Consider the following 19,285-nt stretch of genomic DNA (forward strand, 5'->3'; position numbering starts at 1 on the left):
ATGTTATCTTTTTAATGCTTTCAGAATTAAAATTTTCAATAGACCAATAAAGCCATTTTTAATATGGGAAATATCACTGTTTAAGGTTCCATACTTAACTGTTGGCATAGGAAAATAACAGGGATGTGCTTTAGCACAGGCCATTTATATATTTAAATCATTAACCTTACCCCATCATAAAACAATGGCATCTAGAAACAACCCTGCACATTTAATGAGTTGTGTTTGCTTGTCATTATCACTCATCAAACCATGAATTGTTGCAATTCACACAGAGGTGTGTCGCTCTATGAAGCCAGGTATGTATGAATGCCACATATCTGGGACTTCCTTAAAGGATGATGATGACAAAATTTATTATTGAATTTCTGGTTTTGTGAGTTTTTCTGGACATGATGAGCAGCCTCGATGAAAATGTTAATATTTGATAGTATGAAATATTGAATAATCAAATGCTAAGATATTTGAATCAGGAAAGGCAAAGCTTTGTTGTAAAGTTTAACATGTACATGAAGTAATCCAAGCTCTCTGTGTGATTTTGGTAAAGTCATTCCGATTAGTGGGACATTTTCTCCCTCCTGACCTTTTTTCACACATGTGATTTGGGAATAAATGAGTTGAAGCCTGTAGAATGATTTAAATTCCTGGCTATGGCATCCCCACCCCTGCAAGAGCGAATGGCAGATGTCCCCAGTCCCAACCTGGAACTCTGGCGCTGGGACAGCTTTTCTTGGCAGCCCCAAGATTCAGCTGTGGCCTGGACCTTCCCTGTCCTCAAGCCAGCCCAGTCAGCAGTGCCCCCATGCCAGCTACTGGACTTAATTACGGTCACTTCATAACATCCCTGTCAGGCTTCCACCTCACAGGACAATTTTAAATGATAATAAAGTCAGGCTTCTTGCTTACGAGGGCCGTGGGGAACAGTGTGTGATGGGTGGAGGGGAGCTGATATCTCTAATCCAGCATTAACGTTTTATGTCTTGAAGCACAGACAAAGCAGTTGACCTCTGTCTTAGTCCGTGAGGACTGCTCTAACCAAATATCATAGACTGGGTGGCTTAGTGACTTATAAACAACAGATGTTTATAATTATTATAATATTTATAATTATAATATTTATTATATTATAATTATATTATAATTATTATATATAATTATAATATAATTATATATAATAATATATTTATATATAATAATTATAATATATATAAATATAAAATAAATATAATTATAATTATATATAATAATATATATAATATATAATTATATATAATAATATATATAATATATAATTATATATAATATAATTATTATAATAATTAGTAATATAATTATTATATTTATAATTATCAGGTAATTATTTCTCACAGTTCTGGAGGCTGAAAAGTCCAAGATCAAGGCTCCAGCAGATTCGGTGTGTGGTGAGGACCCACTTCCTGGTTCATAGGTGGCTGTCTTGTCACCGTGTCCTCACATGGAGAAAGGGGCAAGGGAACCCTCTGTGGCCCCTTTTATGAGGGGCTGATCCCATTCATGAGGGCTCCACCCTCATGACCTAATCACCTCCCAAAGCCCCACCTCCTAATACCATCACCTTGGGTGTTAGGTTTCAACCTATACATTTTGGAAGGACACGAGAAAGTTCAGTCCATTGCAACCTCTGTATTCTTACCTTAGCTTTGGAATTCAGATGTGATTACAGATAGGGAGATGGAAAAGGCAAGAGTAAAGGAAACACGTTGGGGCTGAGGTGATCACAAAGTAAAACCGCAGCTCATGCCATTTGCTCAACAGCCCTGCTAACTAGTCCGGGGAGCTATTATTAGCTCCATTTTACAGCTGAGAAACACAAACCAAAAGAGGGTAAATGGCTTGTTCAAGCTCATCTGTGACAAACGCCCAGATGTTTCCCCCCAAGTCCAAACCCAGGGCTCCTTCTCTTCTCGTGCTCACGCTCCTAAGCCCTGCTTTGGGAATCTCGTTATGATTCTTTAGCCTTAAGCTTCATGTCATTCCTATGAAATAATTGTTCTGATAACTAAGAATCAACACGATTTGCATTTTAGGCACCAAAGGCCTGAAACCCAGAAGAAGTGAGGAGCTTCAGCTTAAAACAAAGCTGAGTCCTTCCAGCTGTAGGACAAGACATGGTCCCATCCACTGCTCTCAAGCTGGAAGTGCATAATTATGAGTTGTTTTATGCAGAATAGTGTTTGGTAGTTTCCCAATGAAAAGTCACTGGTGCAATCATAGTGGCTGTAGAAGCAGGACGAGGCAGTGTTGTTGGCTGACATTCATCATTGCACAGCCATAGAAGAAAAGAAGGAGCTTTTTGCTTACCTTGTTGGAGTGCAGCGACTCAGCAGAGGGAAGAGGTATGATTCCTGTGCGCCATCATCTGTGTCTACGCAGGGGATCCGAGATCAGAGGCAGCAGTTAACACCAGTGTGACTGTCGGCTTCTGAAGACAGACACGCCTGCAGCCCACTCACCCCGACCTGGGCCCGAGCTACTTTAATCACTTCAGCCCCTAAGAGGGCAGGAGACGGGCTTTAGTGTCTGTTAGTATCTCCCCTAAGAGGCCGGATGAAGCAAGATATGAGAATACAGAAAATGAGACATATCCTGACTCCGAGCAGACATCATTTCTGTGTCTCAGTCTTGAGAACGTCAATGTCACAGCCAGGACTCAGCCTAGTTGGAGCTTAAGAGCGTGGTCTCTGAGCAGACTGCCTGCCTTTGCAACTGGGTTCTGCTGCTTAGGGTCTGTGTGGCCCTAGGCATGTTGTTTAACCCTTTTGCTCCTCAGCTTTATCATCCTTGGTATGAGAATAATAAATAATAGCGCCCGCTATGGAAGGCTATTGTCAGGGTTAAATGAGTTGCTACACGGGAAGCACTTAGAAGTGGGAGTAAAGTAGAAAATCCATGAGTAAAACTATGAAATCAGTGCTTCCTCTTCCTCTCTGCCCACCTTACAGCCTTGGAAGCGGTCTAAGCCACTTAGATCACTTAAAATGAGGCACCCACTAAAGTCTCTTCCAGCTCGAGGCTTCCCTGGCTCTGTGTCAGGCCTCGAAGAGTTCTCCAAGAGTGGGGAGGGGCCGCGCCAGCATCCTCAGGGAGCTTGTTAGAAATGCAAATTCTCTGGTCCTTCCCGAGTCTTACTAAATCAGCATCTCAGGGTGGACCCAGAAGTCTAGGATTGAACATGTGCTCCAGGTGATTTTTAACGTTGGAGAAGCATTGTCTCAGAATCTTCTCCTTACTGAGAAACGTGAAGCCACATTCAGGAACCTCACATTCGGGAACCCTGCCCGTGGTGCTACCGTGGTCACAGTACCTGCAGGGACCAAACGTCTTCATTGTTCCCTTTGACACGTGGACCAGTTAGAAGCAGAGCATTTGGAGGGATTTTTTAGTTCCTCGGTACAACCAGCTCAGTCAATTAAGAAAAGAAAGATACTTAGAATGAGAGGAGAGTCCTGGCTGGGGCAATTATGATGCAAGGGGCTGAGTTTAGTCCCCAGTTTATAGATTATTTGAACTTAGATCAGATTTTCACCTCCCATCCTGTGCTGCGGTCCAAATAAGTCTGTAAACTGGAGGTTGCAGCTTTGTGATTCCGGACCTTGGAGGATGGCCTCCAGCTGCATTTTTTTTGTTTGTTTAAATTTGAGTCCAGCTGGGCTCATAAGGAAACTCTGAGAAGTCATTCTTTGACATGAAACGACTATTAGGCAATAAAATTTGGTCAACAGTGTTTGCTGAGTTTTCCCAAAATTCAAGCTATTACCATAAGTAATCACTGCAGTTTTCTAAAGAGGAAGGAGTAATAAGGGAATGGACTTTGGCATCAACCTCGAACTCTCTCCCCACTCCTGCGTCTCATTTCATGTATTTTCTCCAGGCTCTTTCCCCGTGTGTGATCAACCAACACAAATATAAAACACAACATTTCTAAAATGCACTTCTTTGATCTTCTATAGGACATATTTCTTGTTAGTTACTTCTTGAGTAACAGTGAAACCATTACTTTTCCAGTTTTCTTCCCAGGCTGAAAACTGTGAGTCAACTCACAGCCTTCTGATGCATTACAACATCTCTTGGGTCTGCTGCTTAAGAGTCCTTCTATTTTAAAGGCACAACCCAGTTCAAGTTCTTATCATCCCATGGCCGGGTGGGTTCCGCAACCTTTTGGCCATACCCTTGATGGACCAGCCTATTCCCCACCCACCGCGCAATGCACATACTTCCATTGCCATGGCAACACCTCTCAAAGACTTTTTTCTTATCATGTCCTTCATGCCTTTGGCAAAGAACTTGCTCTGCCGTCATTTTGTCTATTCTGTCAAATCCAACTATCTCTGCCCAGCCTCCAAGCTATTGGCTAAATCTGCTGCCCATTTCATCAGGAGAAGTCTTCATATTCGTTTTCATTCCAGAAAATCCACGTGCCATTTTCATCACTCCACTTACTTCTTCCCACCTCCAGTGCACCGTGCATACCACCTTCCCCGTGCTACCCACAGTACACTTCGCCCATCCCATGTTTTTCTTCCTCCTTTCCTTCCATTTGTCCTCATCTCCTGTGGCAGAGCTCTTATTAAACATTGCCTCCGGTCCCCGCTGTCTTTATACGTCCTGCTACTGCTATATCCACGCTCACGTCTACCTTGCTTTGCAGATATCCCTAAGCAATTTTCATATGTAAATTCTCATCTGGATAGTTTACTGCTGAAGATGAGAGGCAGCAGAGGATTTTCCGTTTCTGCTGTTAATGCTACACCTTGGGGGGTCAGTCCGGAGAGTTGAGGTCAATAGAATGAATGCTCAGCATGAAGTGGTGCTCACTGCATGTTATCCACTGATGGCAAAAAGGTTGCTTGATCCCCTGAATACAACCAGGGGAGAAAAAGCAGTTAGGAATCCTCCTCACTGAAGCATATTTTAGGGAGCTCTAAGGAGGCCCAATTAGAGACCATCTTTTCTGTTTTCATGTGAATGGTAAGAGCTCGTACGTGAAAAAAAATCAGGCTAACTGTGGTTTTTGGATGGCTGCACGCTTCTCTTCTGCTCTGAATGCTTGCCTGGTTTGCATTACGATTTCCTTCCTTCTTGGAAAGCTACGTAGACTTTCTCCCTTTCTTTGGAAGAAGTAGGACCTGTTGGAAATGTGAGGCTCCAGGATTGAAATGCAATGGCCTTGGCTGTAGTGCTCTGTAGTGCATTTCTTGACAGGTCCTGAAAAGACTATTGAATTCTGGCCTGAGCTTTTTTTTTCCTGCAGTATTTGGATGGGTTTCAGCTTCCATGTTTGGCTGGATAATCGAAATAGGTGTTTTTTTTTTCTTCCTCAGCAATCGTATGTACAATTTCATCCTTTACAGTTCAAATGGCATACTTTACTACTATGCAGATACTTTTGAATGCGATAGAATCATAGCTCTTTCACAAACAAACAACCCATCTTTTAAAATGACGTGGAAACAGGTGAAAATATAAACTGATCGTACTATCCTGGTAGAAAAACTGGCAGGTATGTGGTGAGTTTGCTAGAGGATACCAACTTACATTGAAGATCTTTTTTTAATTAAACACAGGCATTTTGCAAACCAAAGCTACAATGAGAAATCACCTCACACCGGTCAGAATGGTCGTCATCAAAAAATCTACAAAAAATAAATGCTGGAGAAGGTGTGGAGAAAAGGGAACCCTCTTGCACTCTTGGTGGGAGTGTAAATTGATACAGCCACTATGGAGAAGAGTATGGAGGTTCCTTAAAAAACTAAACATAGAACTACCATACGACCCAGCAATCCCACTACTGGGCATATACCCTGAGAAAACCATAATTCAAAAAGAGTCATGTACCACAATGTTCATTGTAGCTCTATTTACAATAGCCAGGACATGGAAGCAACCTAAGTGTCCATCAACAGGTGAATGGATAAAGAAGATGTGGCACATATATACAATGGAATATTACTCAGCCATAAAAAGCAATGAAATTGAGTTATTTGTAGTGAGATGGACGGACCTAGAGTCTGTCATACAGAGTGAAGTTAGCCAGAAAGAGAAAAACAAATATCGTATATTAACGCATATATGTGGAATCTAGAAAAATGGTACAGATGAACCAATTTGTAGCACAGGAACAGAGACACAGGCATAGAAAACAGACGTGTGGACACAGGGGAGGAAGGGGGGTGGGATGAACTGGGAGATTCGGATCCACATATATACACTACCATGTGTAAAATAGATAGCTAGTGGGAACCTGCTGTACAGCACAGGGAACTCTACTCAATGATCCGTGGTGACCTAAATGGGTGGGATGGGGGGGTGGGAGGGAGGTCAAGAGGGAGGGGATACATGTATACATATAGTTGATTCACTTCGTTGTACAGCAGAAACTGACACAGCATCGTAAAGCAACTAGACCCCAGTAAAAAAAAAAAAAAACACAGGCATTTTGGAAGGACTTTTACTTAATTGGAAAACTTCTCCCCTCTTTTATTTCATACGATGAAAACATTCTATCTCGTCATCTCTACAGTGTCTGTGGCATGGTGCGAGTGTGGTGGGCTAGGAGTTTTGATGCTCTGTTTTGATGCTCTCTGATAATCTTCAAAGGGCTGCTGGCCTTGGAATCTGCTCCGTCTCTAAAATTCTAGCTTTAGTGATCAGATAAACCTGCTTTTCTTTTTTTTTTTTTTCTTTGTGATTAAGGAGGGGAGAAGCTGAAATGTGTTTTTATTCTGCAAAATACTTGAGATGGCAGAATCCCAAATGTTGCATTTTGTTCTAGAAATGAGAGCTCGTCAAATGATAGACTCCTTCAAGCTAAGGAAGAGAAATGAACAAGTCAGGGGGAACAGAGTCCCTGAGTGACGTGACATCGGTGGGTGATCGTGCGGTGCTGTCTGTTAACAATGCTGGCCATTGTGCCTTCCAGGGTCCCTGCAAGTCATGAACAAAACCAGAAAGATTATGGAGCGTGAGGGGGCCACCTTCACCAACGCCTTCGTGACGACGCCCATGTGCTGCCCCTCCCGCTCCTCCATGCTCACGGGCAAGTACGTGCACAACCACAATATCTACACCAACAATGAGAACTGCTCTTCCCCCTCCTGGCAGGCAGTGCACGAGCCGCGGACTTTTGCCGTCTATCTGAACAGCACCGGCTACAGAACAGGTAAGGGGGGAGTTTTCCAGCCCGTGAAGCTCTGGTAGCGCACCTCTGGGGGATGCACTGCATGGTGAAATATATGAAGTTCCAATCAGACCCTAAGTGCAAGGAGCCGAGGCTTGTCTCTCTCCGCATCCTCCCCGTCCCTTACTTTCGCCTCTGATGGACGTCCCAGAGAGAGGTCCCTTAGAGAAAAGTCAGTGATCCTCAGCAGACACATTAAGAAAGTGTTGTCCCCATCAGAGCAACCGGCAATTGGAATTTTCCAGGGGAACCTGCAACGGAAGAGTTTTCATCGCATGAACGTGCTTACCTCAATCTTCCACATCTCCAGGCATCCCGGCGCAGCTTGAGGCTTGTCTTAATTGTTGGCAAATTCTTGCCGATTGGGTGAGAAATCATCAAGCGCTTTGAAATTGCTTAACACCTACCCCAGGATCTGGGGCACAATAGATTATCAAAATTATTTACTGAATTCGTACGTAACTGAAAGAAATAATCCAATGAGGTGTACCTTATTAATTCATCTATTTATTTACTCATAATTAATAGGATTGGGAGTTTCTTTAGCTTAGTTGTGGTGACTTTTAGATCTCAAGTGTTCGCCCCCATCTCCCAGGAAAGGAGGGCATCCCAATTGCTACATCTTCTATCACTGTTTAACCTACATAGGTGAGTGGTTTGGTGAGTTGTCTTTTGCAAACTGGGGACCTCCTTCCAGAGAGGTCATGAACATCATACCAGTCTAAGAAAGAAGCAAGGCTCCTTCCTGTGAGGTTGCCCCCAAAGCCTTTATTCTCCTAGCATTTATATGCTCTCCTTGGGTTTTCTGAGCATTTCTTTATGAAAAAGAAACAAAGATATTGATTGAGGGGCTGTAATGAAAAATAATTTTTTCAGAACCAACTAGACGTATTCATAAGAATTAAGGGTGTCATAATTAAAGCTTGTTGAAAAAGATTTTCAGGTCTGCAGATTCTCTATTCTGAAGATTTAAAAGGAAAGGATATCAGATAAATGTATTCTCTCAAACCTCTTTTAAAAATGAAATTAATCTTTTCCACTGGACTTAGGAAATATGTGGCCATTTGCTTCTTTGCAGAGCACCTTGTGGGCACTTAATACTTGTTATTTATGGATGAAATTATTGATTGTGGATATGATAGCACTGTCATCCACAGGCATTCAAGAGCTCCACTCACAGAAGAAACTCTTCCCATGAGCCTCAAGGGTGTTTGCTTATGCTTCAGAAAGAAACTAGGTTACTCAGAGTGCCTTATCCTGAGTGTGTTTTCCCACATAAGTGATTTAAGTTTATAGCACCTTTCACCTGCGAGCTCTAAAGCAATTTGCAAATCTATCAAACATCCCTGTAGGGTTCATAAACAGCAAATGTACTTAGCTCCATTTTATAACTGATGTGGGGATTTCAGATACTGTGTGACCAGCTCAGAAGCAAAATCAGAAATGGTCCCCTGATGCCTGATGCCTGATTTTGACCACCAAATTGTGTTTCGTTTGCGGGAAGCATTGTATGAAATTAGTGCCTTTCAACTCCCAGGCTCCCTTATAATTTAATTCCTAGTAGCAGACATAGAGAGACAGAGAGGGTTGGAACCTAGGGAATTAGAACTCTCACTGTATCCAGACCGGTGTGGACGGTGTCCGTCCTAGGAAATGGAGATGCTGGTGACACAGGGAACCCTGCCCAGAACTTAGAACTGTCGATTAGGACTTGCGAATTCATTTCAGGGCTAAATCAAGAAAGGACAAAAAGAAGATAATAAGTTCTGGAGAGATAGTGAACAGCAGTGTGGCTTTAGTTGACAGTATTCTATTGTGTACTTGAAATTTGCTAAAAGGCTAGATCTTGGGTGTTCTCACCACAAAGAAAAAAATGGAAACTAGCAAAGATGTGAAGTGATGGATATGTTGATTGGCTTGGCAGTGGTTAATATTTCACAATGTCTACGTATAGCGGACCATCAGGCTGTAAACTTTACAATTTTTTTAAAAGGTTTTTTTATTTTTTATTTACTTATTTATTTTTGGCCGCATCGGGTCTTAGCTGCGGCTCGCAGGCTTCTCTCTAGTTGTGACGCGCAGGCTCCAGGGTGCGTGGGCTCTGTAGTTGTGGCGCCCGGGTTCCAGAGCACGAGGGCTCTGTAGTTAGCGGCACGCAGGCTCTCTGGTTGAGGCGCGCGAGCTCAGTAGTTGCGGTGCGCGGGCTTAGGTGCTCCGCGGCATGTGGGATCTTAGTTTCCCGACCAGGGATCGAACACGCGTCCCCTGCATTGGAAGGCGGATTCTTTGCCACTGGACCACCAGGGAAGTCCCACCTTACAATTTTTTTTTAAGTTTTTTTTTTAACATCTTTATTGGAGTATAATTTGCTTACAATTTTTGATTGTCAATTATATCTCAGTAAAGCTGGGCAGCAGGGAAGAAAGGGGAAAAAAGGGAAATTGATATTTGATGCTTGCTTCCTCTGTACCAGGCACTTTAGCTAAGTTTTCTCAACTAATTCTTCCGGAAACTTTGAAAGGATTTGCCCATATTGCCAGTGAAGAAACCGAAACTCAGGAGGGTTTATCCGAGGTCACAAGCTTGTCAGTGACAGACTGAATCCAGCACACCTGACTCCAACATCTTTCCTCTTTCTTTATTTCTTTATCTTATTTCTTTACATATATTTCTATCATGCTTCATTCCGAAGTGCCTGGCAGAGACACATAAAACATAATAAGATACAGAGCAATAAGGACACTGTCGAATGGAAACGAAGGGTAGAACCAGTTAAAATCAAGGCAAAGGTTAATATGCAAACTTCAGGCATACCACGGAGTTGTAGAGAAAGGCTGCATATTTGGAACTAACTTCCAGATGGCAAAAGCAAAAATGGAAATGCCATCCATTACACAGCTCACTGGGTCACCAAGAAAAAACAAATCTGTTGCTTCTAAGAAGTGGAGTGTACTCTGGAACTTGTTTCAATTATCCTGTGCTGTGTCCACCCTACAAGAGCTGGAATAAAACTCAGAGATAATTTAGTTTTTCAATTCCTTTGTTCTCAGACGAACAAATTTAGACCTACAAGATTAAGGTGACTTGCTGAAGTGACACATCTGATGTTCTAACAGGAAGAGTGGGCAACAGGACTTTGGTCTTCAGGCCTCTTTCCAGTATTCTACCCTAACCTTATGGGTTAGGTCTAGGATGAAGCCGCAGACCATCCGGCTTTCCCGGGGACTACTGTCAGTCCTTTGGTGCAGCCCAGTAGGCCTGCTTCAATCAGTTGTCTTCTTCAGGGAGAGGAGATTTGCTCCTGGAAACTAACTCAGATTCTGAAGCCAACCTTCTTCCCAGGGGTCTAGACACTTAGGTAATAATGGAATTTATAGTGAGTCATCCTGTAAAGTAAAAGGAATTCTTTAAGGGAAACAGGACTTTTCCAAACACTTAGGACTCGTCCAAACACTTAGCTATGAATAGAAAACGGATGATATACACTCAGGAAAATAAATTTTGATGTGCCCATTAGTAAATCAGAAAAATGAAAAATTGGAAGACTAAAATGGCAGTGATAATGAGCTACATAATTTAAATTCATCTTTGATGGGAAAATATTGACATGTCTCAGACAATTAGGAAGTAAAGATGTCTCTGTGACAATAATTATCGATCCAACCAGGGACAGAGACCCATTTGAAAATCCACAAATAAGCACATCAGGATGACAGACATCTTAGGAAGTTAAGAGAATTGGTGAGTAGGTATTAAACCAGCATATTTATTTATGAGCCACTAAACTAGTTGGGGGGTGGGAGGAGCCAATATATAAAGATTTTAATGTTTTCCTAATAATGAATACGTTATTTGGAACATTTAGCTGAGAACCTAAGAAAAATAATGACGGAAACTGAACTATGTATTATACATAAATATCCATCTAGAGAAAAGCACAAAGCAGCAATCAGTTTTATGAAGAACAACTCAGAGAAGACATATTACTAAGAGGCTTATTTTGGGAGGCATCCAGAATACATGGATTTAAATGAATTGAATTGATCCAATATTGTATTTACCATTGTGTGACATGATTTTTCTTTTTCAGAACCAAGGCATATTTTTGGACTGGCTGTAACTTAAATTTTTCTAACTTTACTCATGGAAAATATGACTCTACAACAGCTTAAATGTTTAAGAAGGGAAAATACAGTAACGTGTCTATTGCATTTTATGTTCTAAGTATAGTGGGAACGATACTGGATTATCTATCATAAAAAGGAAAATTCTGCCTGACTATCTGCTCAAAAAATTTTTAGTTTAAATTTCTTGTGAGGGTATAGACATGAATGTAAAACCTGGCATAAATTTTAAGGTAAGAGTAATAATCCATGTGTTTTTTTTAACATCTTTATTGGAGTATAATTGCTTTACTATGATGTGTTAGTTTCTGCTGTATAACAAAGTGAATCAGCTATACATATACATATATCCCCATATCCCCTCCCTGTTGCACCTCCCTCCCACCCTCCCTATCCCACCACTCTAGGTGGACACAAAGCACCGAGCTGATCTCCCTGTGCTATGCGGCTGCTTCCCACTAGCTATCCATTTTACATTTGGTAGTGTATAATAATCCATATTTGAGAGGTAGCATCAAGTGTTAGAAAAAACCCCTGAACCGAATGGTGGAGAACTGGAGTCACATCCTTACTCTGCCTTAAACTTGTTTTGAGAACTTGTCCAGCCCAGTTTTCCAACCTATATAATGCAGAGATTCTTTTCCTGTCCAAAATTATTATATATTGTAATTTTACTATAATCACTGTAATCATATTAATTCCTTTAAAAATGGTAGTGTTCACATTATAACCATAATACAGGATATGTAAAATCACATGTGAATTAAATTTTAGTCATACTAATTCTTCTTCATATCACTGGGGTAGAAGGGCCAATATTTAATAGAGACCTGCAATAAAAATTTTTGGAGAGAATTCTTTTTGTAACAAAACAACGTAGACAAATTAATCAATTTTCTAGTTTTGTGTCTTTTTACATGACAAAATTTATTTATGTTACTTATAGCAAGTATATTTATTTACTCTCTAATATGAGATGTTTTAAAATGTAGAGTTCACTAAAAGTAAGACAAAGTAATATTCTTATTTTTATGAATTGCGGTATTATCGATTTTTGATAAGTACACCAACATAAGATATAGCATACCATAGTATGCTATTTATTGAGCCACACTATGCTTAGAACTATACTAGACATTGGTGTATGAAGAGATATAAAGTAAGATTCCTGTCTTTGCTACACTTACAATCTAGTTGGGGAAGCCAGACTCACGTGTACGAGGTCACCTAAGAGTAGATCATAATTTTAACTTGGTTCAAAATTATGTAAATTTTTAGTTACAACCAGTGAAGTCCTGCCACCCCAAATCTAATAATACATGGAGTAAAAGCTCAATTAGTATATCATTTGTTATATTCAATAAGATTTGACTTCCCTACAGCATCAGAAATCTTTTGTCTATGTGGGTACTATTGCCGACCTAAAAATACATGCTTTTGCCTCAGACGGCTCAAGGGAATTTTTCTAAGTATTATGTAGCAGGCAGTCCTGGACAGAAGTAGCATGGCCTGAAGTCAACAATCATTATAATCAGGTCTTTCTGATCTTTCTCTCTGTCACCCAACAACCCCCTGCCACCTTCTTAAACAGCTGTGAAGGGAAGTGTTTTATGGCCCAGAGAAAAGAATGATACAGAAGGAGGGGTAGGTGGTGTGTTAGTGATATATTCAGACAGTAGTGAAGTTGGGCTGAATTGCCAGTGCCAAAGGATAGAAAAACTTCAAACCACACCCAATATAATGGCAATACGGGCGAGAAAATGTAGTTCATCTTAGGGAGGGAGAAAGAGATTTAATACATCTGGAGGAAAATAATTAGAAGCCCAGATAATCAGTTGCAGAGCACTGCCAGGCAGCGTAATGTTGAAAGAGGCCAGGGGTGATTACAAATGAGCCTCGGTCTTAGGAGGCAACAAGAAAGGCCGAGTAACTTGAAGCTGACAACGCTGGGTGCTGCCTCATGACGCACGAGGTCCCCGGTCTCTCTTGGAACCAGTGTGATGGGTGAGGCAACATCTGGAATACTGAATACATTTTTTACACCCCATTAACAGAAAGACACCGAAAACCTGGAGGGAGTTCTAAAGCACATAACAAGGACTATTAAGAGACTTCAAGGAATAGTTTATAAGGGGAGGATCAAGAGAAAGGGCAATAGCCATGGCAATGGGTAGAAAACAGTCCTAAATAATCTAACGGGTAAAACAATGAGGGAAGGGCAGGAATGACTTGTTACGGCTTCCCTGAGAGGAAAAAAAAAACAACAGAGAACAAAACTAAAAGTAGCAGGAAAAAAAAAAAATCTAAAACCTAATTAAGCAGGAAAATGTCAGCCAGTTGGGAGAGAATTTGTTGCCACAAAGTAAATCCGATTGGGGAAGAAAACTATGTAACCTCTCAAGCAATGTTTTCAGATGCACAAGTGCGGAACTCTAGAACAGGATTTCCTTGCATTGCAGGAGGGTAAATTATTTAAAATCAGAGCACAGATCATTGAAAGGCTAATGATCATAGCCATGGTAATCATAATACTGGCAGTGGCAGCATTTAATAAGCCCTTGTTATGTGCCAGGTACTGTTTTCAGTGCTTTACATATGTATTAATTCTTTTTAAGCCTCACAACGATCCTACCACTATTATTGTTATCATCTTCATGTTTTTCCAGAAGAGGAATTGGAGGTAGACAGAGGTTAAGTAACTTGCCTCCGGCTGTATAGCTAACAAATAACAGAGCCAGGATTTGAACCCAGGCAAGCTGGCTCCAGGTTTTATATTGCAAACCACTATGATCTTTTACAAAAAGAGAGAAAAGTGAGAAAAACCCCTGGGGATGAGGAGCAGGCCAGGGGAAAGAAATGGGCTTGAGGTTATTAAGTGAAAGGCTTCTGGAAACGGTCCCGTTCTGAAGTCATGCTGGTGGGGTGTGGCTTTGGTCCGCTGCCTGTGACTCTTAAATCACGTTGCCTTTTGTCGGAAAGGAAAATCATCTTGTGGTTCGATGTGAAAAGGTGGTTAGTCTCTGAAGACGAGAACCCCTCATTAGAAGAATTTCTACTGCTCGGAGCCAGCTCAGAGGGAAACCCTGAGTCATAGCTGACATGAGACCCTCTGACACTTTGTCCCACACCCGTCCATCTGCTTAGGGACCCTGGCAGAATCCTCAAGCAGTGGGTGTTTGGCTAATTGACCACCTGATTGATTTACTCATTCGCAGATTCAACATATAAACATTCATTCAACAAATAAACAAACATTGCTGTGTTTCTCAGACTTGAGTCAGCTCTTCAAAGAAAGTAAATCCAATGGGAAGTGTCAACTTTTCTAACTCTGAAGCTCTCCTCTACGAAAATATTTAGACCAAATCAGCTTTTAAAAAAAAAATCATAGCTCAATTGAAAACACAACATTTAACAAGTCCAGAACAGGTACCATCCCCAGAAGACATGGGGCTCCATGAAGCCCAGTTCAAGAAACAAAAATTCATGCAGCCCCTAGACTACATGCAAGGATGAGGGGAGGGTGGTCCACAGATGAGGTCAAGGCAGTGTTTGCCCTCAAAACCCTTACAGTTTAAGGGAGATTAGGCTTTTACATGAACATAACTATACCACAAGGAAGAAAGGGAAGACAGCTTCAGAGCCACAGAAATAAAGTGCTGTGGGATCGGGGCAAAGACTGGAATTGAAATGGCTTCTGCTCTGGGCTGATTCATACAGAGGGTGGCAGAGAGAGTAGCACAGGCAAAGGTGGAGAGGTGGAAACCAGAACAAGTAGAGTCAACACGTTGACTGGAGAGAGGGGACGATTCACAGAGACGTGCAAGATGGGGTTGGAAAGAGAGGGATTTTTTCCAGAGACAAGGAAGGGCTTGGATGGCAAGGTGTCAAACAATGTGATACTGCAGGCGAGGGGGGGCCATCCAAGATCATGAGAAGGTGATGTGACCCGAGCTGGTCTTCAGGAAGCTGGTGGTGAGAATGGAAAGACCCTGGAGCCTGCATAGGAAAGCCAGTCAGGAGACAGTGGGCCCCCATGAGGGGTGTCAAGTAATCAGGAAAGAGGGACAGATCCCAGAGCTCCGACCCCACTAGAACCTTCAGGCGGTAGCCGCTGCACAGCAAGGGGAGCCAAGGGGCAGGTGAGGCAGAGAAGGCGCTGGATGGCCACGCCTGGTGAGTGATGATGCCACTCCGAGAATGAAAGGATATCTAGAGAAGTACATCTGGAAGGGAAAATTATTCATGCTGTTCTGGGCAGTTGCATTAAGGAGCAAGGAAAACATTCAGATGGAGATATTCTACAGGTAGTTATATATCAAAGATGAAAGCAAGCTAAACAGTGATCCCATCACGACCCAGAAATGAAATACGTTGGATAAGTTTGAGGTTCAGAAATGTGTGCTTTAAGAGCAATACCAGTAAAGTGCCTGGATTCTAGGATCTGTATTCATCGTTCCAAGCTAGTCATCCAAGAACTGTCTTTCTTCCTGTATGTAAGTGCAGGCGTCGGGAAAACCTGCTTAATGAAGCCAGGGAGTGGCTTTGACATGGAAGGCATCTGGCTGACCTTGGACATGGTCTCTCCCTAAAACAGAAGATTGAAACCTTCTAAAATTTAGAAAAGTTAAAACTTGCATGAGTGTGTTTGTATAGATACAGATGTGTATAAATATATATTCACAATCACATGCATACACACATACGTGCACCTATATATACATATATAGGGCAGAATTTTCCTAGTCCTTCCTACTTGCAGGGAAGGCTATGTATGTGGTTAATGGGGTGAGCAAACCCGTTAACCACATACATAGGTCTAGGTTTACCCCCAGGAGTGCCTGTTCTCTGAGTGTAATTACATTGATTACAAAGACCACCCTCTTTCTCTCTCAGAAGTGTGCCAACAATACATTTATGGCTACCCTTCTGAGAGTTATAAGGTCTTAGAATTCAAGAACTAACCCATTTTGGTCCCCAAATCTCAACCTCCCTTGCTTTCCCCTTCACCCGCCTCCTATTGTCATCTTTGGCAGAGGACAAATTTGCAGTTTCCCTCTTTAAAAGGATCAGTAAGCCCTGTTGCACAGTGTGGCCTTTCTTGGGTGTGACCATGCCAAAGTTACAAATGTGAAGTCCTTCCAGTGGCCTTTTCAACGAGCAGCGGAGTTTTTGTGACACATATACCTCTATTTTACTATAATTCTATGAAAATTAGTCATCTAGGTTGTAACTCCATGTTGCTAGAATTTTTGATTATCAGTAATAAACACATTTGCAAAATACACACCGATGACATAAAATACATGTGACATAAAAACCCTGACCACGTCCCATATAAACGGAGTTTACTACGGTTCCTTGGCTGGGAAAATGTGTACTGTCCTGATAGGCAAAAACAAAGACAAGTTTTTCAATAGTGGTTTTGTAATTCGCAACTCTCAAACAGTTAGAAAACTAATTTTATCACAAAGACAACTTTCAGTATTCCAAATTTCATACTGGCTACTTCTCTGATTCTTATATCAACTTAACAAAAAGGTACATTCTGCTTTTATCACTTGCACTCAGAGTATCATGATCATGATGGCGATTTTACTGAACTATAATCCATGTACTTGGGCACTACGTTTATTTATTCAAAAGGAAAATGTATATGTGTCATCTTGCTAAAGGATGAAAGTATTACATGAATGTTATTCTGGCATCCACTGTTACCAGGTTAACTTTTGTTTCACTGCCTTTTTTTCAAGTCATAATTTCATGTTGAAGCATTTAGTTATGCTTAATCATTTCATATGAGAAAATAATCCTTTTTTCCCATTGCAGCCTTTTTTGGAAAATACCTCAATGAATATAATGGCAGCTACATCCCTCCTGGGTGGCGAGAATGGCTTGGATTAATCAAGAATTCTCGTTTCTATAATTACACTGTTTGTCGCAATGGCATCAAAGAAAAGCATGGATTTGATTATGCGAAGGTAATTTTCAGGCACTTTTACACTGCATCAATTTACTTTGTGCATAATGGGGGAAAGCCATTTTCAGTGTGTTAGCCCATCCACTAGATTGGCTTTCTACATTCTCACAGTATTAGAATGAGAAATTTTAAGGTAATTTTAAACTCCAGGCAAGAAAAAGGCTCTCAAGGAGCACTGACTTTGAATAGTGATTTTTTTTTTCCATTAGGATGAAAGGCAATCAGCCTTTGATGAAAGTATTATCAGAAAAATCATAGATGCCTCCACTCTGTCTTGGGATAATTTTTGGTTTTTTCCTCCTCTAAGGGACTTATCCACATAATCATATGTTCATCGCATACTGTTTTGCTTTTCACTGGGGTGAAAGTATATTCTGTCTATGGCTTCCAATTTAGATGTAAGAATAACAGCAGACAAGTGAAATAATCAAAAGTTGAGAAACCACATTCTTTGCTTTTACTCCTGTCTGATCACACTTTGATATTGACAAGGACACCTGCCCCATGGCAGCTGGAGTCTGCAAAAGTCTGTAAGGCTGTCAGTCCTACGATTTCCAAATCAGTTCATAGAAACTGAAATGGACATGCCCCACAGTTCAATCCTAGGATTTCCAAATCAGGTCATAGCAAATGAAATGAACATGTCCCACAGTTCTCTAACAAATGGATTCCAGATTAGACTTTGTAAAAGTCACACAGGTTTTGTGATTGCCAACTTAAAATAAAACTATTTCCAGATCGCTTAAAATAAAACTATTTCCAGATCGCAAGAGTGGAGGGGAAAATATCTTTGAATTTAGCCTGCTAATTAGCCTAAAATGCCTTCTTCCCTCCTAGCCATATCCATCTCTTCCTCATTTATCTAAAAGAAGCCGAGAATCTGCTCTATCTAGCACAGGTCACTAGGAAACAGCTATTGGTAGAAGTCAGAAAGAGGAGACTTGGTCTAACTTTGGCACATTGCTGTCTTTCCACTTGGCCTGATTTGAGCACAGGGGACTTGGGGTGAGGGTGTATGTCTCACTCTTTCATACCCTTCAGAAAACAACGCATGCAAATGAATGCGTATTAGCAATTCACAAACATTGCTAATAGGTTTCCAAACTCATCAAAGTTGAGAGCTGGCAGGGAGGGACCTTGGAGGCAGATTTGAGCACTGTCCTACCAAGTGCACTAATTGTCACTGCTCATTTTTTATCTGTGGGGATGCTTGTCATGCTTCTGTTCAAGCTGTTAACCTTTCTTTCCCTGTTGTCCTAAGGAGAGGAAAGTAATCAAGATTCCTTCCAAAGACTAAATCAGCGTAACTTGCCCGTTATCACAGCTGATTAAGTGTCAAAGACAACTGTGTCAAAAAGAATATGTATCTTTTTTTAGGGAGGAAAGGAATGAAGCACACACTCCCATGGCCGAAGGTGTTAGCCTGTGGACTTGTCTTAACAATGACATGTGACACAGATTTGGTCCCTTGGGCACTGCTTTTGCAGCTGTTCTGGTCCTTGAATCTACATGTGATTAGTCATGCCTAGAAGCCTCTGACAGTGCACATTGCCTAGACACTTTCTGAATAAACTTTATACTGGAGTTCCAGGCCAGTGATACACACTTAGAGGAAGCAGGTGTTTCAAGTTTTCATTTTTTCTTTTTTATTCCATTTCTTCCCCCTCTTCCCCTTATTGCTTTGCATCAGCCCCTTGGACTGCCAGTTTAAGTCATTTTATTAACAAGTCAGGCTCCAATCCCAACAGCTGGGTAATTTTAGTTGTGCAATTAACAGAGTATAATCTGCAGGAAATCAACTGCTCCCCATATTGAGTGTTTCAAATAAATTAATTGATAAAATGTTGCCACTTTTCCCTGTGCACCCAGATTTTGGCCAGGACTTTCATTAGCATTTATTATGTAATTCTCACAGGTGAATTTTTAATTTAAGGAAAAGATCTTTTCTTTTGTTTGTGCATTTATGCA

General features: G+C 41.2%; 1 protein-coding gene across 6 annotated transcripts in view; it reads left to right on the forward strand.

Annotated features, from left to right (window-relative positions):
• The window catches only part of SULF1 (sulfatase 1), a 161,107-nt gene that overhangs the window by 92,934 nt on the left and 48,888 nt on the right, over window positions 1–19,285 (forward strand). For all 6 annotated transcript variants that reach the window (XM_061171316.1, XM_061171318.1, XM_061171315.1 and 3 more), the window contains 2 exons: window positions 6,959–7,198; window positions 17,167–17,318. In XM_061171316.1, coding sequence (XP_061027299.1) covers window positions 6,959–7,198; window positions 17,167–17,318 — 392 coding nt within the window. The remainder of the gene's footprint in view (window positions 1–6,958; window positions 7,199–17,166; window positions 17,319–19,285) is intronic.

This window comes from Eubalaena glacialis, chromosome 17 (genome assembly GCF_028564815.1).
Source record: "Eubalaena glacialis isolate mEubGla1 chromosome 17, mEubGla1.1.hap2.+ XY, whole genome shotgun sequence".
NCBI classification, from domain to species: domain Eukaryota; kingdom Metazoa; phylum Chordata; class Mammalia; order Artiodactyla; family Balaenidae; genus Eubalaena; species Eubalaena glacialis.